Consider the following 22,775-nt stretch of genomic DNA (forward strand, 5'->3'; position numbering starts at 1 on the left):
TGCGCATAGTGAACAGGCAAATTCACTCCCTGACAGTATGTGGCGCTTGTGCTTAACGGTAGTGCAAATAAACATATTTATGATATTAGTAAAGTTAAAGATGATAAAAATGCAGATATTAAGTGGCATATATATGACATTTGCACTACAGTTTCTGACTACCATCTCATGTCACAATGACATTAGTGCAAGTGAACGGTAGTGCAAATAAACATTTATGAAATAGACATTCTCAACTATATTTTTTTTGAATGTAAAAGAAAAAAACAAACTGTAAAAATACAGAAATAATACACATCTATTGGTGTGGCCAATAACTGGCAGAGCACCCATAGCGTGCATCTCATCAGCTCCCTAGTTCATTAGTCAGGGCACTGATCAGAGAGTCGGCCACATTCATTTTCACGGTATACTGATACACGATTTAGGAAGCTAGGGAGCTGTTTGAGACGCAGGGATAGTTTGTAGGGGTCTTCCTCATCTACTTACTTTCTTCGTCATCTGTATCAACGTGTGCTCGGCAAGAACATTTTGTGCATGAGTGCCACCAAGTAACTTCATCTCCAGGCACGTGAACAAAAGCGCCACTCTCATTGGTCTGCTAGTTTTTAATGTGGCGTGTCAAACCATAAAAACAAACCCGAGGAATTTTTTAGTTTTTTAAAATGACGCTTTTACGCCTCGCATTTCTCGTGTTGGTGTGCACACTCACATTGGTGCCCTTTGTTTAGTCACGAGGCGTTAAACATCATCAATAATCGCACGTGATCTTCCTCCCAGTGTGTACAGGCCTTTAGACTGTTAATAAATATGAACTCTAAATATGATGCTGTAGTGGAAATATGGAACTTCCTGGAGTATGATGTATTGAGGAAAACCCCACTACTGCAGCACAGCCGCGATATAAAATTAAGGAAAGTTATATGCCTACCTCAGTTTTAATGTTTGAACTGTACATCAGCATCAGGGAATAACGTTATAATCTTGTTCACTGTAGAGAAAGCTGCTTACAAGGCTACACAGGGAAAGTAACAGTGAAGACATTGAATTAAATGCAAACACAACTTTTGTGTCTTTATATGCAGAAAAGCTGATATACTATCCCTGATGATGATCACACATTTACTTACCGTTTACTCCGTTAATATAAATCCATTTTAATGAATGACTTGCTCTAACTGTTGCTCTGCTCTTCAACACGTGCTTGCACCACCTGTTGGTGAGGTCGTCTAACAGCAGAGGGAGATTATGCTCGGTACTCTACTGCTTTTCCTGCAGTTCCCGGATGTGAAATGTTGAGATTTGAACCACTAAATTTGTGGACACAAAATAAAACGGACAGAAAATTGCCTGCTGTATATTATAGGTTGTATCTTATAAACAGAATGAATATTTTGGAAGTGAAATCTGAAAGGTGAATATGGATTATTGAATTTTTAACAATGAAAATGTGTGTGAACTGTTTTGAATTGAAATATTCACATCTTAAATAGACAACCGTGTTGAATTTCAGCTCATAAAAATGCAAGCCTTAAAAATACAATGCATTAAAATACAAGCACGGTTAATGCAATGTATATTTTTCAAGTAGTGCAATTCAAAATGTTTTTTTGTTTCAAAAACACATGGCATTATTTTACTTCCATACAATCACTGGGACTCTCCACTGCATTAAATCTTGGTTTCCCCTACTGTTCCTCAAATGAGAGATCTTGCGCAAGACCTTTTAAAAAAAGAAAAAAAAAGAAAAGAAATGGTGATCATTTCTAAATCTCTCTTATAAAACAGCTGCCTGGTGTATTGTTTTCGACTTGCCGTATTATGATTGGACACATTCTGTTGATCTCAGCATTGGCATATGTGGCACTCAAACATTCTAGACTCTTCTTCTGGGTAAATGCATGTTCTGTTGCATAACAGGAAGAGCATCTGCTTGATTGATTGGTATTTATATGACTGTATTTCAGATGTGTTTTTCTTCAAAGCTGTTAATGATAGGATTTATGATCTTGTGAATCTGTTTTTTGTTATACATATATACATGTGCAAACAAAAAAATCTGCAGCAAGTGTCTTTCCATCAGCATTCCTTAAGTCACTCTCTAATCTCCCTTGATGTAAGGCACTTGGACAGCCAATAAGTGGAGGTGAATCTCCGTTCTTTTCCTGACCATTGGCTGCCCTCATATATTGTTTTCAGAGTAAATCTACACAGTGCAATTTATGCATTTTGTTGGGCTCTTAGATTGGATTTCTATACTAGCTGCTGTTTTGAGTTAGTAATGTTTTACGGCCTGGTTTAAAATCTATTCAGACACATAAGACTACAAGCTTAAATTAAAGGGACATCATTTAGATTTACATGACCATTGCTATTTCTCTTTTTTTTTTTTTTTTTTTTTTTTTTTCCTTTTTCTTTGCTACTATAATTTTAGAATCAGCATGAAATCAAAATGGGCTTTTGTACATTTCTGGTCTTCTGTATGATGCTTCCTTTGTTTTTTTGTTGTTTTTTTTCCCTTTCCTTTTCCTCTGGTGTCACCAATATTGCCGTGTTTTCCAGTAGCCAAATAGCTTCTGGGACATTGTTTTAACAACCTGTTTTTTTAAATACCCAGTTTCACTGTGACATTACAATAGTACAATGGGTTACAAAGGTGTTGTTTTTTTTTTTTTAATATCCCCACCAGCATGACACAGCAGCATTGAACATGCCCAATGAAACACAAAAGGATTGCTTTTTTTTTTAGTTATTTTATGCATGCCACTTTAATTCTATTAAAATATTACTAAACTCAAATTTCCACATTACCATGGGAGCTGAAGCATCATTTCAGTCTCCCTTCCTAGGCGTGGTATAAAATTCTCCTCATTTTGCTACAGTCTGCTTCATGTGCTTCAGTCACATCAGCAGGGTTAAAGTGATGAACATCACATTGTTTTCCATTCTTCAGACTAGTGATTGTTGTTTGTCTAGATTTGTCTCTTTACACACTTTCTAGGTAAATGTTTTTGAATGGAAAAAAGTCATGTAAATGTGTCCTACGAAACAATACGTTGAACTAATCAAACAGGTCTTTCTGAAGACTGCCTAGTTCCGGCAACTCTCCTATTAATCTTGAACATGTGGTTTTGTACACACCTAGTGTTTCATTCACAAACATGATTTATTTTTCTTTCCATCCATCAGAATTAATTGAGAATGTGAAGTTGATACACAAACCAGTGTCTTTGCAACCGAGAGGACTGATAAACAAGGGAAACTGGTGCTATATCAATGCTGTATCCTTTTTTGCCTCAGTTCATCCGGTCTTATTGAACTGTTTAAACAATACTGCATTGGTCAAGCCTTTCTTGTCCTATTGTTTATTCTCACTTGACTCTTAGATTTAGACCCTGCAGGCCCTGATTGCGTGTCCCCCCATGTATCATCTGATGAAGTCTATTCCCCTTTTCAGTGAGACTCAGAGAGCCTGCACATCCACACCCATGATGGATAACTTGTAAGTTTCAGGCTTTTCTTTCTTTAATATTACTATATCAATTTTGTTATTACAGTGTGTTTTTATGAACAGGATGTGGAATGTCATAATGTGTCATCTGTTCTAAGCCTTTATCTGCTTAAGGGGCAATAATGTGATCAATCTTAATATGAAACACTCAGAACGTGGACCACATGCGGCCCTTGAGCCATGTTTTTGTGGCCCACTGATGTTATCATCATGGCAACTGCATCTACAATAATCACAAACAACTTTTCTGACCATGTTAATAAGAAGCAGGAATGGGTGGTGTGACTATACTGTATGCCAATAGAATTGTCAACTGGTCAAGATGCCAAACAGAAAAATATAGTCTACTCTGCATACAACGGTTTCAAACTTGGCTCATCCAATCTCCGGAATGATAGAGCATTACAGGTTTTTAGTGTTTTGTTTTTAACTCATGTTTTATAATGGGAAGCATCTGTTTAAACACTGATGCCAGACTTATCGTTCATAATAAATGAATGATAATATCTTTTGGAATAATCAAATCAAACCATCTCAACTGGATGGTAACTCATTTGAAATGTTCAGACTTGACCATAGCTAAAAATTCTGGTTGATTTTAATCAAGTTTGTGCAAAACACAACAAATGCATAAATGTAATTTTTGCTAAATTCAATTGTTTAAATGTGAAATTTTTGGACCAAATTCACTTTCACTTTTCTTTTGGTATTGTCTGTTTGCCACATTAATAAATTGCTTTAAACATTTGGAGTGTGGCCTTTGAAGTTAAAGGGATCCTGCTTTCCAAAGAATTAGTCTGTTTACGGGCAATGGTAGGCTTTCATTTCATTGACCATAGTCTTTTGTCTTGTAGTGTTCGGCTTGTGAATGAGTTCAGCAATATGCCTGTCCCCTCCAAGGCTAAACAGCAAGGTAATGTCTGTCCAGAGTTAATGAAGGACAACGTCTTTACATTCCCTTTTTTTTCACCTGTGTTTATATATATATATATTATTATCCTCTGCTTCTCTTGTAGCTGCAGGAGAGAAGATAATGAAAGACCTTAGAGTGGGTGTTCCTTTTGAGCCCACCTACATCTATAAACTCCTCACCCTCATCAAATCAAGCCTTTCTGAGAAGGTAAGCAGCATGAAGACTGGATGGTTTACAATAAAGCCCATTGTATAATGGGACTTGATATAGCCCCAACACTGTTTTTGGAGGCCCCCCAGCAGTACACATTTTGAAAGTCTCATTTATCCGAAAGGAAAACGACTACAATTCATTAGTAGGGTTGGGAACCGAGAACCGGTTCTCATCCGGACCGGTAGTGTTTTTTGAAAAGAACCGGAACCGTGCAAGATTTCTAAGTTTCAGTTCCGAAAACTGTTCTGGTGTGATGGGTGGTCAAAGTGCGGTATCCTTTCATAGAGACATCTCACATCCTGAATATTATAGCAATGAATGCACTGAAAAGCCCTCGTGCGGCGCTACTCATAAACGCAAGATTTCAATAGAGAGAGAGAAAGAGACGTGCCCAAACCTGCACGATTAATCTTTAAAAGATTGCGTTCTCGATTTCATCACCCACATGATCGCCCCTGTATATTAAACCTTTGACAAAAGTAAAATGGCAACATTCAAACCTGCGTTCGCGCTGCCGTTGATCTGAAGAGAGTTGTAATGTTTAAGTTATATAAACAGCTTCACAGTCTTTTCAAAAGCACAGTATCATTATTTCTGTGTGACAAATGGGCCTGTTCCAATTATAACAGAAGTATACAAAAGTTTATTATTTAGATAGAAACGCTGATGTTTATGTATAATAAATTACCTTCTGTTTTGAAAATGACGACTGTATCGATTGCATTGTTACGCCACTTGGTGGCAACAAATTTACTGTCAAAAATGTGTCTTATCAATGAATCATTCTGTCAGAAACAAGTCTTTATGAATCCAACTTTTGAATATTGTTTCACCTGTCTGACATCTTACATGTGTGTTCAAGCATCCTTTCCATAATTTGTGGTAACACTTCATAAGGTTCATTTATGAACTAACCATCAGTAATACCTTTGTTACTGTATTTTTTAATCTTTGTTAATGTTAATAAAAATACAGCCGTTGAGAGTTTGTTCATGTTACTTCACAGTGCATTAACTAATGTTAACACATACAACTCTTGATTGTAATAATGTAAATGTTGAAGTTAACATTAACAAAGATTATAAATGCTGTATAAATGCAGTTCATTATTAGTTCATGTTAATGTAGTTAACTAATGTTAACTAATGAACCTTATTGAAAAGTGTTAGCGAATTTGTTAAGATTAACAGTTTGTTAAATTAATTTTACACAAAAAGGACTGTTTGAGTCGAGTATTGTGCATTTTTCCCTTACTACTATTTTTTTTTTAATAGTTATTTAATTATTTTAATGGAACCGGAATCATTAGGCAGAACCGGAATCGGAACCGGGAAATTTCTCACAATTCCCAACCCTATTTATTAGTCACTTAGTTTCATAAAGACACCAGTACTTGGCACACCTGAGGACAGGACCTTCCTGTTCCATCGCTGTTTGTATTTGTCTGCACATTCACTAACATTGAGGAAGGAGTGTGTCAGGAACCTCTAATGAACAGATCAAAGCAGAAAGATAAAGCCCTCAGTTATGGCATTCTTCAGCCATTAATGAGCTGAATCTGTGGATACAGTCTTCCGGATGTGGAAGAACGACGTGTCTGAACAATGCTGGCTTAGCAGGCAGTATACTAAGGATGGGCACATCCCTTGTTGCCTACGCTCTTAAAAAATGAAGGTTCCAGAAGGGTGTTTTAGCAGCAATGAAGAGCCATTTTGGGTTCCCCAAAGAACCTTAGACTGTAGAATGTGGTGGTTGGTTGGTGTTGTTTGTGCTGCCCTTCCTCCACTGTGATTGGGTAAAAAGTGACAGTGGTGAGCACTGCGTTTTACACAAAGTTGAACATTCTTGAACTCTCAGCGACTTGTAAAATGCCAAGTGTTCAGTGCTTCTGCTTGAAATAGTCGATGAGCGCCTTATGCTCCTGCCGTTAAGAACAATTGGAAAAATATGCTAGCCTCTGAAAAAAAAAACACTTTGGTGAACATGCAGCAGCCTTACTGTAAACGGTTCTTAAAAGAACCATTTTTAATCTGAATAACTGTTTTCCACTATAAAGAACCTTTTGGACCTTTATTTTTAAAAGTGGATAATTTCGGCAGGTGATTAAAATATCAGAATGCATTCTTGTTCCAGTTTAACTGAGAAATAAGCATTGCAGTTATTATAATTTGGTTATCTTATTAGACATTATGGTGCGTTGGATGCCAGTATATCTGGAGGGAGTACCTTCATTCAAAAGCTTAGTCATTGTCTGACTGGTAACTGCTTTTGGTTTGAAACCCATTAAAAGAATGTAGCTTGAGGTGTGGTGGATGAAAGTCTGTCATGTATTAATGATCTCCCGGTCTTTCTCTCAGGGTCGCCAAGAGGATGCGGAGGAGTACCTTGGTTTTATTTTAAACGGACTGCATGAGGAAATGCTGGCACTGAAGAAACTTATCTCTCCACAAGAAGAAAGTATGTTCTTTTCTGATTTCTACAGTGTTTGCGAGAGAAATTGTCCCTAGGCTGGTGTCCTGCCCCCTCTTGATTTTATTTCTCTATGGTTTCTGATTGCTTCATGTTAACTAGATGTCTGTTTCTGTCTCTGAGTAGAAGCCCCCACACCAAATGGGCCTGAGTCTCAGCCTGGTGTGGAGGAAGACCCTGCTGAGAAGGAAGAAGGCAGTGATGATGAGTGGGAACAGGTTGGACCCAGAAACAAAACCTCCATCACCCGGCAGGCAGATTTCATCCGCACACCTATCACCGACATATTCGGTGGCCACATCAGGTGGGCTTTGAATGCATGTTTCCATGTCAGCTACTACTAGATACTGTAGAGCAGTGATTCTCAGGCTGGTCCTCTGTGTATCCCCAATGTAAAAGCTCCTATGTACTATTCTACATAACTTAAAAGTTGGGACCTGACCTGAAATATCTTGAGAACCACTGCTGTAGAGTCATTGCCCTCCTAAAGGCCCTGATATACTTATGACACAATTTTTGTTTTGTTTTTTGTTTTTTGTTTTTGTTCTTCGCTTAGGAGTAAAAAGAAGTTCATCGAACATCCCGGCGCTGCCCATGATGCTGGGTGCGTCATTTATATCAATATGTAAAAAAAATATGTGCTGTGTGCTTTCATCTCAAAATAAACCCACAACAGAAATGACTGTTGGGAAAACAGCAGTTAAGAAAGCATCCAATCATAGCAGTGTGGATATGTTAGCACATTTTGTGCAATTCGGCCAAGTCACATCATGTTTATGTAACACTTTAAAGTTCACCCAAAAATGAAAATTATCCCATGTTTTACTCACCCTCAAGCCATCTGAGGTGTATATGGCTATCTTCGTTCAGACAAACACAATCGGAGATATATTTAAAATATCTTTGCTCTACCAAGTTTTATAATGGTAGTGAAAGGGGGGCCTGCTTTGATGCCCAAACAAAATACATCCATCCATCATAAATATAATCCATATGGCTCCAGGGGGAAAATCTGTATTTAATTATTTTATTAACTATAATAACTAGCTTCAGGCAGATGGCTGTATGCATCGATTTGCGGGGGAAGAATAACCTCTGACCCAATGCACGATGTAATGACAAACGCGGAAGCTCAGAGGATAGAGCAAAAAAAAAAAAAACTGGTCACGAATTAGATATCTAAAATGACACATTTTAAAGACAAACGTCGGAGGATTTTGATATGAGGAGCTTCAGTTTGTTTCACAGCCCTATTTTTTTGAACCGCGAGAGACGTCTAAGCTTACGATAGCTCCTACATCCTCCGTCATACATCGCATTAGGGGTTGCTCATTTAGCACAAGTTGACTTGCACAGTATGCATACAGTCATCTAGCAGAAGCTAGTTATTTGAATTTATAAAGTTTTTAAATATGGATATTTTTCTACAAAAACACCACTTTGCTTCAGAAGCTCTTTATTAACCCCCTGGAGCCATATGGATTATATATATGATGGATAGATGCATTTTTTTGGGATAAAACATGCCCCCCGTTCACTACATTTATAATGCTTGGTAGAGCCAGGATATTTTTAAATATCTGTGTTCGTCTGAAAAAAGATGGTCATATACCTAGGATGGCTTGAGGGAAAGTCATGGGATAATTTTCATTTTGGGTGAACTATCCCTTTAAATGCCAGCAGCTTTACAGGTGCTGGTCATATAATTAGAATATCGTGAAAAAGTTTATTTTTTCATTGTAAATTATTTAAAAAAATGAAACTTTCATTTATACTAGATTCCCTACATATAAAGTAAAACATTTCAAACGTTTTTTTTTTTTTTTTTTTTTTTCCAATTTATTGATTAGAGCGTACAGCTCATGAAAGTCCAAAATCCAGTATCTCAAAATATTAGAATATTTACATTTGAGTTTCATTCAATGACCATCCCTACAGTATAAATTCCGGTTATCTCTTGTTCTTTGGAACCACACTAATGGGGAAGACTCCTGACTTGGCAATGGTCAGGAGACAATCATTGACACCCTCCACAAAGAGAGTAAATCACAGATGGTCATTACTGAATGTGGTGGCTATTTACAGAGTGATGTATCAAAGCATATTAAATGCAAAGTTGACTATAAGGAAGAAATTGGGTAGGCAAAGGTGCACAAGCAACAGGGATGACCACAAGCTTGAGAATACTGTCAAGTAAAGCAGATTCAGACACTTGGGAGAGCTTCACAATGAGTCAAATGAAGCCGGAGTCAGCGCATCAAGAGTCACCACACTTGGGCATCCTTAGGAAAAGGACTACCAAGCCACTTCTGAAACGGAAACGACATCAGAAGCATCTTACCTGGGCTAAGGAGAAAAAGAACTGGAGAGTGAACAGTGGTCGAAAGTCCTCTTTTCAGATAAAAGTACATTTTGCCTTTCATGTTGAAATCATGGTCCCAGAGTCTGAAGGAAGACTGGAGAGGCACAGAATCCAAGCTGCTTGAAGTCTAGTGGGAAGTTTCTGAAGTTGGTAATGATTTGGGGGGCCGTGACATCTGCTGGTGTTGTTCCATTGTGTTTTATCAAGTGCAAAGTCAATGCAGCCATCTTCCAGGAGATTTTAGAGCACTTTATGCTTCCATCTGCTTACAAGCTTTATGGAGATGCTGCTTTCCTTTTCCAGCAGTACTTTAGCACCTGCCCACAGTGCAAAAAACACTTCCAAATGGTTTGCTGACCATGATATTACTGTGTTTTATTGGCCAGCCAACATGCCTGACCCTTGAATCTATGGGATATTTTCAAGAGAAAGATGAGAAACAGTCGATCCAACAATATACAGATGAACTGAAGGCTCAATAGTGCCTCAGCAGTGCCACAGGCTGATTGATGAAGCTTTTATCACGGTATACGGTATTATCATGATATTAAAATAAGTTGCAAAACCATTTTTGTCATAGTTTAACAGGTTTAAGAACTCTTTTTGTAATAAAACAAAACAACTCTGACCTGAAATTTTCAAACGGATTAAAATGCAAAAGAATTAGGCTATAAAGAACAACAGATAACACTTTATTTAATGCATTAACTAAGATTGAGCAATAGCTACATTTGTTACAGAAAGTGTTTTTTTTTTTTTTTTGTTAATGTTAGTTTAGAAACAACTGATCATTGTTAGTTTTATCTCGGGTCCATTAAATAAGTTATTTTGATTTTAGTAATGTTATTAAACAGTAACTAAGAAATAAACATTAATTAATAATAATTAATACTTTATAAGTATTTTTATTGTCAGTTTAGTGATAACGAATTAACGTTAACTAATGAAGCTGTATGTTTTCAAAGTTTTACTGAACAATAACAAATAATCAGAACATTTCTAATCACATGTTGTAGTCCAGATTAAAATATAAAAATGTTTAGGTTTGAAAATAAATATCCTTTTAAGTCTTTTTTTTAAATATTCAGTATTTCGTGCTGTGATGAACAACACTGAGATTACAAAAAAATGAATGGCTGTTTGAAGCATTTTAAAAACTTCACTAGCGCAGTTACTTTGTTTGCATGGTTTCCGTGGTTACCGCTGCATGCTGCTGTTCCATCAGCGCCCTCTGCTGTCAGAGTGAACGCGCACTTTCATTCAGCTCGTCTCCTTCACTGGTTCCGCCATGTTCTTCTCGTGCACGTTGGGATTGTTTACATCTGAGCGCGTGTCCTTTTGACGCAGAATACAGCGGTGTTGTGCATTTTATACGATTGATGGGTAAAGTATTCTTAATTGCCTTATAAAAAATTAATAATTGGTAATAAATGATCATTTACGGTATTCTGAAGTGCCGACGATTACAATATCGTGCATATTCATTATCGCGATTTATCGCATTACCGAATATCGGTCTAGTTTTGAAAATCCATTTTTTTGATTGATCTTAGGAAATATTCTAATATTTTGAGATACTGGATTTTGGACTTTCACTTTTCACTCCAATCATAAAAATTAAAAAATAAATAAAAATTTAATGTTTTACTTTACATATAGGGAATCTAGAATATATGAAAGTTTCATTTTTTAAAAATAATTTAGAATAAAAAAATGAACTTTTTCACGATACTCTAATTATATGACCAGCACCTGTACAGTATTAGGCGTAAAAGAAAAAAAAAATGTCAGTGTTGCTTTTGATTAGAATTACAGCTTCAATTTCTGTTATAATGCAGATCTTCAGTCCATTCATGTTTTTACTCAAGTCTGATCTTGACGAACTGAACAGAAGAAATGAAACCAGAGAAGAGTTCCTCTCCAAAGCTGTCCCAAAGCACACCTACTTATGTAGTTTAAAGGTGTTACCAGCCAGAGCAAACTTTTCCGAAAAGTGTTCATTGACAAGCTGTTTCAAACTCTTAAAATGAACAAACTTTGATTTGGTATATCAGGGCCTTAACAGTTTCTGTGTGAGACACCTGACCTCTGTGAGCCATTAAACCACAGAGGTGGACAGATATGCAGCACTTCTGCAAGAAAAATAAACTTGTGGAAAAGTAAAGCCATGACACCAGGTTTGGCCTTTTCATTGGCTCACACTGCTCATTGTGGTATGACACAAGTGCTTGGTAAGTTTGGTGTTATCTTCAGCCCATCCTGCTGTCCTGATGATGCTCCAAGCTGTGTGGCTACAGCCATTACAAACATTTCACTGCAGAATAACATGCCTTGTGGCTCACCACCGCAGCCCAGCTAATTTTGGTGGCTGCAGAAACGCAGACGCATGAACCTGTGGGGGCGTCAAGGATTAGATGAAGCCTCTTTTCTTAGTTTGGGGCTATGGTTTGGCTATGGCATCTTTGGTAGCCTGATGGAGAATTTAATTGCGTAGCTAAGCCCTTCTTTTGCTTTCCTTTTCAGAAACATACAGTTTGGGGCTTTCAGATTTATAGTAGCCCTATTTATAATTGCCCTAGACAATGTGATTTTAAAATTTGTTAATTTTTTGTATCTTTTATTTTTTTCTTGTAACAGAGTAAATGTTTTACTTATTACCTCTAAAATTGGTCACACTCCCCACTTTTCTAAAACTTTTTTTTTTTTTTTTAGGTCTGTGGTATACCAGCAGAGCTCAAAAGAGTCGGCCACCTTGCAGCCCTTCTTCACGCTGCAGTTGGACATCCAATCAGAGAAGATACGCACAGTCCAGGAGGCCCTGGAGGTACTGGTGGCACGGGAGTCCGTTCAGGGCTACACCACTAAGAGCAAGCAGGAGGTGTGAATCATTAACTGTAAACATCTTCCCACAGACATGTCAATGTTAGTTATTTGTTAGGGTGTTAGTGTAACGATGTTGCCCTATACTGCTGCTGTGTCTTCCCCTTCATAACTGAGATGGATTTTAATACCAGGTGTAAACAAATCTGTAGTTGTCTGCATGTGTTGGATCTTTGTCTGTCCCTCAATTCTGATGTGCAGTTTCTCATGTGACACTATAATAATGTAATAAACATTAATTTAAAATCATAAGATGTAATAAAACTCAAATGTACATTATTGATGGTGATTACCAAGAATAAAATGTAAACAAAAATCAAATTAGTGATGTAAATTTCCAAGTTCCCATAATAGATTGTTGTTTAAATTACCAATCAGTTCATCTTTAGTTCATAAATTTTCTGTCATCTCAAAGTTTTGTATCATTACACACCCTCGTCGTCCCAAACCCGTAAGACCTTTATCTATCTTCGGAACATGCATTAAGATGTTTTTGATGAAATCCGAGGGTTTCTGATCCACACACAGGCATCAATTTCATTGCACCTTTTGAGGTCCAGAAAGGTATTAAAGACATCATTAAAATAGTCAACGTGACTACAGTAGTTCAACCTTAAAGTTATGAAGCGGCGAGATTAATTTTTGTGCACAAAAACAAAACAAAAATAACGACTTTATTCAACAATTTGAGCTGTCACATGCAGTTGACATAGTGAACGCAGTGCCAGCTTCCATGCTTACTGCTCTTGACTGATTAACTTGTGTAACTTTAATTGATTAATCTGTATTTAATTTTTACAATGAAGATTATCCAATGTTAAATTTGATGACTTTGTTTCTTTATTCAGTTTCTTTTCTGAATACTATTAGACCTACATGGACAAAAATAAAGCAGTCTATTTTATTTGTATTGTTGTACCAAACAATTTATATATTTTCCAATTGTAAAAATGTGTGAAATATTTGTAATGGTAATTGATTGTTTATATATGAAAAAAGCTTTATCATATAAAGTGATCTCTTTAGAAGAAAATTTTGATTGCCTAGGCTTTCAATGGATGGACAAAAAAGAAATATTAAAATATCTATTACAGTATACAGTATAGCTTTCCATGGTATCAAATGTCGATAATTTTCAAGGTATCGTATCGAAGTTAGAAATTCCAGTATTGTGACAACACTATAACCTACATCAAATATAAATTCTCACACAGGAATTGTGGGAATATCAGTTTACTTTTTTTTTCTTTTTCTTTTTTTATAAATTTGAATGTTAATTTCTGTACATTTTAACAGTATTTTACTGTAAAATTACTTAATTTCCTGTTAGATATTAGGTTTTCACCATACATAGTAAGGGAATTTGCCGTTAATAAATTAACAGATTTTTACCATAGCATTTTTACAGTATTGTTAAATTTACAAATATTTTTTACAGTGTACAAATTGCTAATCTTATTTTGAAGGGATCGGAGAAAGCATTTAAACATCCAAGGTTACATGCTTTAAATTTGCTTCTGATTTTCTTGTTGATGTTGAATTCTGATTTCATTCCCTCTGTCTTTTTCTGCTTTTAGATTGAGATCAGCCGGAGAGTGACTCTTGAAGAGCTTCCTCCAGTGCTGGTGCTTCACCTCAAGAGATTTGTCTTTGAGAAGACCGGTGGATGTCAAAAACTGGTCAAGAATATTGATTACCCTGTTGATCTGGAGATCAGTAAAGGTGCTCATTTAATTTTTTTCATATATATAATGTGTGTGTATTGGAATTACGCAAAAGTAAATTGTTTACAAAGCATGTTATAGGCTAACTGTGGCATGCCCATCTGATATGGTCTTTGTTCATTTAGAGCAGCTCGTTTTTCTTTGGAGTCTCTATCAACCACACTTTTTCATTGTTTTGTGCACATGCACTATGCAGGCCCAATCTTTCCCTCAGTTTCGTTTCACTTCACAAACCTCTATTGTAATGTTTTTGTGTGAGAGTGAGAAATTGTTTGAGCAATACTTTGCATGTGCTCTCAATTCTGCTCCCAACAAAGAGACCAGGCCCCCCCACTAAATATGAGCCTGACCAAAATAAACAAGAGCACTAATGGAGTAGCATAAAGACTTCTCTATTGTGAATGGTTTCTTGCTTATGAAAGTAGGCTACATGTCAGTCACTAAATATCAGTCTGAATGTTAGTCCATCTGAACACTATTCAAATCTGGATTCAATTTATTAGGCATTCTACATTCACTGAGTGTTTCTTTTTTGTGCTTTTTCTCAGAACTAGCAAAATGGAACATCTTAATAGTTGAACTTGGCCATCTGTAAGTTATGCTGTTGTATATTAAAATGTTTCATGGTTTTCAGATCTCTTGTCACCGGGGGTGCGGGGCAAGACTTTTAAAGGCCAAAGAACCTACAGGCTCTTTGCAGGTATGTGTTGTTTTTTTATTCCTTTATTATATATAGAATGATATAATTAACCAATAAGCAGACAACAGGATGTAGGCTTTTCACAATTGTTACATTATTATTTGATTATGTTGATATAATTTACTACTACTTTGATACTACTACGACTACACATTATGACTTTGCTTTCTGGTGCATTGATTAATATATTCTAGGCAGTCTCTGTGACTATCCACCTTATTTTTTTATGTAAAAGCAGACACAGTAAATATATAAATCGAATGTTTCTGGCTTCCGGAGTCCTCCACTTCGAGTTATTTTTGGCTGTACAAAACCTCTTATGCTGCATATTGCAACCTGGTGTTTCTTACCATATTATTTTTAATTATATTTTATATTTTATTATATTATATTTTTATTATATAATGTATTGTCATTAGGTGTGTAACAATACACGCATGTCGCGATACTGAACTCACGATACTAGTGTGATATTTTAAGCCAAAATTGAGAGGTTATTTATTTTTAAAATATTTATTATTATCAGCACCCACAAAACTCTCCTGGTACTCGCTATGTTCCACAATGCACTATACATATAAGAATAAACATCTAAAACATTTTGAATATTCATACTCCTAAAACTAATTGCGATTATGGTGATTTTTAAATGTTTGCGCTTTCAGTTTGAGGAGTGCTGTTCCACCACCGCTTTAGATGATCAGGGAAATCAATCACAGTTTTTCTAATCATAATTAATTTACTTTTTTGGGTGAATTATACCTTATCAAGTACAGTAAGCTGAGCCTTGGATAAAACTAGCTCTGTATTACGTATCATTTTGTTACACCCCTAATTGTAATGGCGATAAACACATTGGTTTGTTGCGTAAAAAGATTTACTGTTAACTTCACTTTGTTTTTCTAGTTATTTAGCTATAGGGGCTAATGAACTTGGAAATCACATTCACAGAAAATGGCTTACTTCCGCATTGCAGAATAAGGTGGATACAGCGTGGTGTAACGTTTCCTTGCCGGTGATTTGTCTTTTGGACCCTTTCCACAGTTTGATACTAATCCTGTTTATATGAGATTACATGACAGGCCTTTGTGCAAATACTTTTATTATGGCTTCCAGCGAGCTGTCAAGACGTACACCTCCATCCTTCTAGCACCTTCCTAATGCCGACCAGTTAGGCCTTGTCTTTCTTGCCTCTGCCACCACACATGACTCACTGACCTGTTTAAACACACATGGCCTTCCTTTACGGGAGATTTTCACCTTTTTCCGCATCTCCAAGAGTGATTTGCTTTCAGCGTTTATTTTCTTTTCTGAAGGGAAAAAATGGCTCCCTGCTTGTCAAGAAGTAGCTTGTCCAGCAACCCCTAGCAACAGTTGCCATACCAATACATTTGCCTTAAGCCTCTTTTTTTGACTATTCTCCCCATGTTTGAACATCTGGTATGGGTGGAAAATAGAGACAACTTTTCATTTAACTGCCTGCGATATAGCACACAAGATATTTCACCTATCCTTACGGTAAACTTTACTGCCAGCCAAGCCTTTACTGCAATAAGAAAGTGCACGTGTCCTATTAAGACTGTATTCTGCCGTTTTCCCTGTGGATGTTAGAGGGCCACTGATACCATGATGTTGTTTGTGTTAGTTTATACTTTCGATGTAGAGGTTTATAAAGAGCCTAAATCTGTCTAAAGGTTGTTTACAGTATTTTGGCCTGTGAAGCGTGTTTTGTTAACATGCACTCCAGGTGCTTGTAGTTACATATTTATGTAAAAACGTAGGTTAAGAACCCATCAAATCCCTTAATAATGTGCAGGGCTTGTGTAATAAACAAGTGGTCATTTCATTCGTCAAGGTTTCCCCATCATTTAGCCACACATGTGCTAAAAGTTACTGGTATTGATTTGGCAAATTTGTGTTACAGGTCTTGAATTTTGGCATGTATTGCACATAATTTTTCTCTTGCTCACACCCAAAGTGCGTGTATTTAAAGCCGCCTCTCAGAATTATGTTTTTTCGCTGACATTGTGCTTATACAGTCAGATATCAAAATGCTGGTCTTGGCGAGTATTCACGTAAACACAGTCAGTTAATGCTTTTAGTTAACATAAAACGGTTATGAAAAGCAGAAGAAAATGGGTAAATGTCAGTTCAGTTGTAAGTTCATTCTTGTGTGTAGGGGTGTGATGTGTATCATCGGTCTATGATGAAATCATAATTGTTTTAACTGTGAGAGCTGACATCGAGTTTGTCATGCTTTGTTATATGCCCCCAAAATTTAAGATACATGAGCATGTTTGCCCAAATAAGCTTTTGTGTAATATTTATATCATATGTAGTTGTATTACAAAATCACATGAGCAAGAGTGCCGTTTTCCCCAAATATAAGCATGATTGAAATGATATTTATTTTATATGATGGTTAAATACAAAAGTTAACAGGGTTACATTTTATTAGATACAATATATATTGTCAGTATTGTTTCTTTTTTTTCACCAGTGAGAATTTCAAAATGAAACCCCAGCAGAATAGCACTTGCATCAGACAGCTTTTTTTTTTTTTTACTGACTGAATCTGCATTTTGTTGATAATGATTTCATTTGATTAGTAACAGCCCTATACTGTTATTATTCCAATTGATTTTAATTTGAATGTTAGAATTTGCCATAAAAGGAGATGCTTACATCTAATAAGTTCAGAAAAAATGCCCATATATAGGTAAAAATGCCCCTGGAAGTGAAAGGTGGAAAATATTGCCCCTTAATGAAAATGTTATTATCAACATACTTTTTGATAATATCGAGATGTTGTTTTTTTTGTTGTCAATATTGCACAGCCCTAATATACGGTATTCATTTTTATTTAAGTCTTAAAAAGGTCTTAAAAAGCTTTAAATTTGTAATAAATTTCTAATATACCTGCTGCCAAATTATGAGATATTAAAAATATCTTTATGGCAGTTTTTCCCCATTATATTGTCAAAATTGTGGCCAGTGAAAATGCAGAGTTGCTAGTAACTTTGTTCACCAGCCACTTTGGCTAGTGGTTTTCCAAAGTTCATGTCAAGCCCTGGAAATAAATGTTGTACATGCTAAATCCTTTGTATCTTCCTGCAGTCGTCTATCACCATGGGAACAGTGCCACAGGTGGCCACTACACTACAGATGTCTTCCACATTGGTCTGAACGGCTGGCTGCGCATTGATGACCAGGCAGTGAAGATCATCAATCAGCATCAGGTGGTGAAGCAGACTGCAGAGCGCACCGCCTACCTGCTGTACTACCGTCGTGTGGACCTGCTGTAGAAACCATGCTCATACAACACACACACACACACACACACACACACACACGTACATTCAAACACACGTTTACATGCAGACACGCACGCATACAATCTCACACACACACAACCACGTGTCTAGACAGGAACACTGCCCAACTTCACGATTGTCCTCCCTTCCTTAACCCTGCTATTCCAGAGAGCCAGCTTTTCCAACTTTTTCTTTCTTTCTTTTTTGGAAGAGGAAAAGACATGAGATGTATCTAAAGACTTTCCTGTAATAGTGTTTTCCCCCTCCGCACACGGCCTTGCTCGGGTCTGGAGAAGTTGAGGGGAGAAATGTTAGCACTGCAGAACGCTCCAGTTCGGAGAGACAGACCTGAATCACTGCTTTTGTTCACAGCCTCATGTTGTCTGGCCAGAGTGGATCCCCGCTGAAAGAACTCAAACCAGTTGAGGCTGATGGACTGCTGGAGAAAATCGTTCTTTTTCTTTCTTTTTTGTTTTTGTTTAATCTTTTTTTTAAATGGCATAGAAAAAATATGAAGTGTTTTGCCTTTTAGCAAGGAGAATTGTCGGCCTAATTTGCAGCAGTTAAGTGGAGCCTGTTAAATTTTTGACTAGAGCATCAAAGTGGCCCAACACCAGCAAGTTACCAAAATTTGTGTAGATCTCAATGTAGGAGTTTGTCGACAAGACGCTCAACAACTCCTCCACCACAACAACCTCTTCTCTCCCCCATTTCTCTCTCAATCCTGATGCTTCAGATTACACTTGAGTCATGGGGAAAAAAGATAGCCCGAGAGGGTGCTGCAGTGTGCTGAATTGGTAAAAAGCAAAACAAGAAAGGAAAAAAAAAAGGAAAAAAAAAACTAAAATTGGCTTTGTTTGACCTTCAGTGTGTTTTTTTTTTTTTTTTCTTTTGTTTGTTGTTTTGGGTGTAGGATTAGAATGACTATCTTACAATTTTAATGCGCTTTAGAATATAAATGATTACAAAAGCTTTGTGCACGTTAAAATATAAAACTGGTCGATTTAAAATGCGGATGTGCATCGTTTGCACATTTCTTGGAGATATTTAAGTTTTAAAAGTATTAAAAAATGCAAAAAATTTAAATCTTGGCGACGGTCACCTTGATCAGCTCCCCGGGGAGGATTGCGCTTGTTCTTTAGGCTTTCTGTGTACTTTCACACGTTCGTGCTGGCGAGATGATGGACCAATGATGTCCGCGACTCCATCATGAACATTGACTTTTTGTCCCCTCTCGCCATCCTTAATTAGTTCTGTTTGATCTTTTCCTGTATCATATGAATAAAGTGTATCCACTGTCCACTGACTGCCTTTTGATGTCAGTAGAGCAGCAAGTACTGAGCCACTCCTGCCAAGTTTGAGAGGGAGCAGTTGAGATACATCTGCATCTCATTCTGTATGTTAGCCCGCTCCGAGCAGTCAGCCTGTGATATGCATGTTGAGGCTTCGTGTGCAGTTCTGAGGATATCATCTCAGAATGGGTAGCGAGAAATGTCTCTTACTGCAGTTAATTAGCTGTGTTGCCTAAAGAGCAACCGCAGATGCGCACAAACAACAAATCATGTTTGCGTCTGTTTCAGACACCTTGCATCATCAATATTATACCTGATTGTATTTAGTTGATTTTTGAGTTTTTTTTTTTCATTCCCCATTTGCATACAATTTCTGTTCCATTTAAATTGATATTTTGAAAGGAAATGACCCAAGGTTAAAGCACAACAATGAATAAAGTTCTACAAGTACTATGCTCGACCTTATTTCATTTGGACTTTTTTTTTTTTTTTTTTGCACTTAAATTCTGTTTTCCACACAATAGAAGTACCACTGACATCAGCATCTACATGTATTTAATAACTCAACAGTAAAATAGTGATATCTGAAGTTAAATGGAGCTGAGACTACTACCTTTGTTGGTAGCTGAAAGAATCATCAAATGAGCTAAATTGTTAAATAAGTGGTTTGAATGATGAGCGTTTGAAATCTAAAGAAAACTCTGCACACCTTTTGTGAGTCTGTTCATTACACTGTTACTAAGTGTGCTTTTAGTTCCCCCCCCCCCCAAAAAAAAAAAAAAAAAACTTACCACTTGGTATATCCCAACTTTTTACACAAGTGATCACAAATGCACTTTGCTGTTGGTGATTGTTGAAAGTGAACACGTCGCTTCCAGGAACAGATCCCTTGAGCTGAGGTCTTCACACAGTCCTGCCTCTGACCACAGGTTAGGCTGGTGTGAACTCATCTTTCCACTCTAATGCAGAGCATGAATTTCACATCCATCTGAATAAGCTTATTTTATCCCAGCGGTCAGAATCTTCCTTCAAATTCATGTAATCCCAGTCTTTTGTCATTTCATTTAGTCATTTGGATTCAATAGTGTACATAAGCGGTCGCTGTTTTTCAACTGCGTGATTACAGTTGCCAAGTCATATTTTACTGTTTGCCCTTTTGAACTTCTCGAATTTGGTTTATTCGAATCTACAGAAGGACACAAGGAATGCATCCCCCATGAAAAACCAAAGGATACTGAACTTGTATAAACAGACTCTATTGCCTCTCATGATTGCTAGAAGATAAAAATGTACAATTTAAGTATTTTTTTCCCCCAACTTCCCAAACTTGGATGTCTTCATGTGCACCATTCAAGAACTTGACCTGATTTCAGTTGACATGCTGACTCATCATCAGGAGGAGCTTCTGAAAAAATCACCACTGTTCCTGACACCGTGTCTACACCAGATGTGAGTGACGAGGCGAAAGTAAATAGAATCCATTATAACCGGTGATGCTGTCTACACTGGATGCGGCGCGAAGCAACGCAACAAATACCGACAGTAAACTGATTTAGGGCTGTCATTAACAGTTATTTTGTCAATCCAGTATTTAGATTATTTTTTTTTGTAATAAAATGCATTGTGTATTGTACCAAATGCCTAGTGCAAGGCTTCTATGAACGGAGCAGCTCCGAGATGGAAGAAACTCATGAAAAAAGCGTCACGCTTCACCCTCAACACATTTAATGGAATCACAGCCACAGGATTTAAAAAAAAAAATCAGATTGAATCGAGACATTTCTACAACTGCTGCTCTGTTCCATTTCCGATGTACTTCACGCGCTTGTGCTACTTTTGACACGAGGAACAAATGGATTTGCAGCGATCGCTTTGTCGCATCCTGTGTGGACAGCCTCACGCTGTCGCTTCCGGTGTAGACACGGTGTTGTTGGTTTAAATGTGTTGACGCCTATTTGGTCACATCTGATGCACTCATCGTGTCTTGTTTGTTTCTCTGGTCTCAAGGTGGAAATCTGCTTTCATGTATAAGTTTAACCCTTGAGACAGTTTCTTTCTCTTCAGTATGTCGGTCAGGGAAAGTCGTGTATAGTTCAGATGATGTTTGTCTTTTCAGTTTGTGCTTCCTAACCCTTGTGTCTGCTGAGATCTTGATGCGTTGGCAAATTGAGCTAAATTCAAACTATATGCTGTCTCATCCTTGACCTTCAGCCTTCTACCTTTTTTGTCAACTGTTCAAATAAAAAATAAATTGTGGCAAAGCTTTATTTCAATGGCAGATAAGTCTGAAGCCTTTCAAAAGGGGGCTGTTCAAACAAGTCTTTTCCACCACATGTTACCCCCTCTCTTGAGGAATGTGCAGCGTAACCACAAGCAAACATGAAATAAAGAGAAACCGATCCTTGCTATTCCTCCTTAGCATGCATTGTAAACTAACCAAAGTAGGTTGAATTTCAAAATTTCTTTTCTTTGTGTGTTGTTCAACATTTCTGCCATAGTTATGTTCTCAGTCTGACCGTTCTGCATGCTCTTGTGGCTCAGTTGGCTGCCTGTGCGTCCAGTGTGCAGTTTCTGGGTTACGTGGCCTCACTGTTTGTCTAGTAAAGGCTGTCTCATCATTTTGGAGGCTGAAAGAGCTTTCCCTCCATAGTTGTCCACACAGGTTTGGTTGTTGCTCCCAAACATGCAATCAAATGTGGTATTTGATTGCATTCCCCCAGGAATCGGGTCTCCTTTAGGACCCAGGTGGTAATGCCTGATCAAAAGTTATCGTGATAATTATAATTTAACGATTGTTAATGTCACATTTAAAGGGTTAGTTCACCCCAAAATGAAAATAATGTCATTAATTACTCACAAATTAAGATATTTTTGATGAAATCTGATGGCTCAGTGAGGCATGCATTGCCAGCAATGTCAGTCACCTCGCAAGATCCATAAAGGTACTAAAAACACATTTAAATCGGTTCATGTGAGTTCAGTGGTTCTACCTTAATAATATAACGCGACGAGAATACTTTGTGTGCCAAGAAAAAAAGACTTAATATCTAAAGTCATTGATTTTTGCAGTTTGGCTGTTTGATACGCGATCCAAATCACTGATTCGACACAAGATTCGTAACGCTCTGAAGCAGTGTTTTGAAATCGGCCATCACTGGATATTGTTGAAGTTATTTTGTTTTATTTGGCACACAAAAAAATATTCTCGTCACTTTATAATAAGGTAGAACCACTGTAATCACATGAACTGATTTACATATGTTTTTAGTACCTTTGTGGATCTTGAGAAAGGAAGTATATGCAGTCAAATTAATGCCTTAAAGTTTTGCACAAAAATAAAGTTTTGCAAAACACAAAAAAGAATTGAGCAATAAAAAAATGTTTCGCAAACAAAAAT

At 37.0% G+C, this 22,775-nt stretch overlaps 1 protein-coding gene across 4 annotated transcripts in view; it reads left to right on the forward strand.

Annotated features, from left to right (window-relative positions):
- Positions 1–21,645, forward strand: part of usp10 (ubiquitin specific peptidase 10) — a 43,962-nt gene extending 22,317 nt beyond the window's left edge. For 2 of the 4 annotated variants that reach the window (XM_067400041.1, XM_067400043.1), the window contains 11 exons: positions 3,190–3,281; positions 3,393–3,502; positions 4,366–4,424; positions 4,528–4,631; positions 6,995–7,094; positions 7,233–7,410; positions 7,663–7,710; positions 12,181–12,346; positions 13,926–14,070; positions 14,707–14,772; positions 17,890–21,645. In XM_067400041.1, coding sequence (XP_067256142.1) covers positions 3,190–3,281; positions 3,393–3,502; positions 4,366–4,424; positions 4,528–4,631; positions 6,995–7,094; positions 7,233–7,410; positions 7,663–7,710; positions 12,181–12,346; positions 13,926–14,070; positions 14,707–14,772; positions 17,890–18,077 — 1,256 coding nt within the window. In that variant the 3' untranslated portion in view covers positions 18,078–21,645. The remainder of the gene's footprint in view (positions 1–3,189; positions 3,282–3,392; positions 3,503–4,365; positions 4,425–4,527; positions 4,632–6,994; positions 7,095–7,232; positions 7,411–7,662; positions 7,711–12,180; positions 12,347–13,925; positions 14,071–14,706; positions 14,773–17,889) is intronic. The other 2 variants (XM_067400044.1, XM_067400042.1) reach the window with 1 other exon arrangement.
- Positions 21,646–22,775: the final 1,130 nt, after the last annotated feature.

This window comes from Chanodichthys erythropterus, chromosome 11 (assembly GCF_024489055.1).
Source record: "Chanodichthys erythropterus isolate Z2021 chromosome 11, ASM2448905v1, whole genome shotgun sequence".
Taxonomy (NCBI): Eukaryota; Metazoa; Chordata; class Actinopteri; order Cypriniformes; family Xenocyprididae; genus Chanodichthys; species Chanodichthys erythropterus.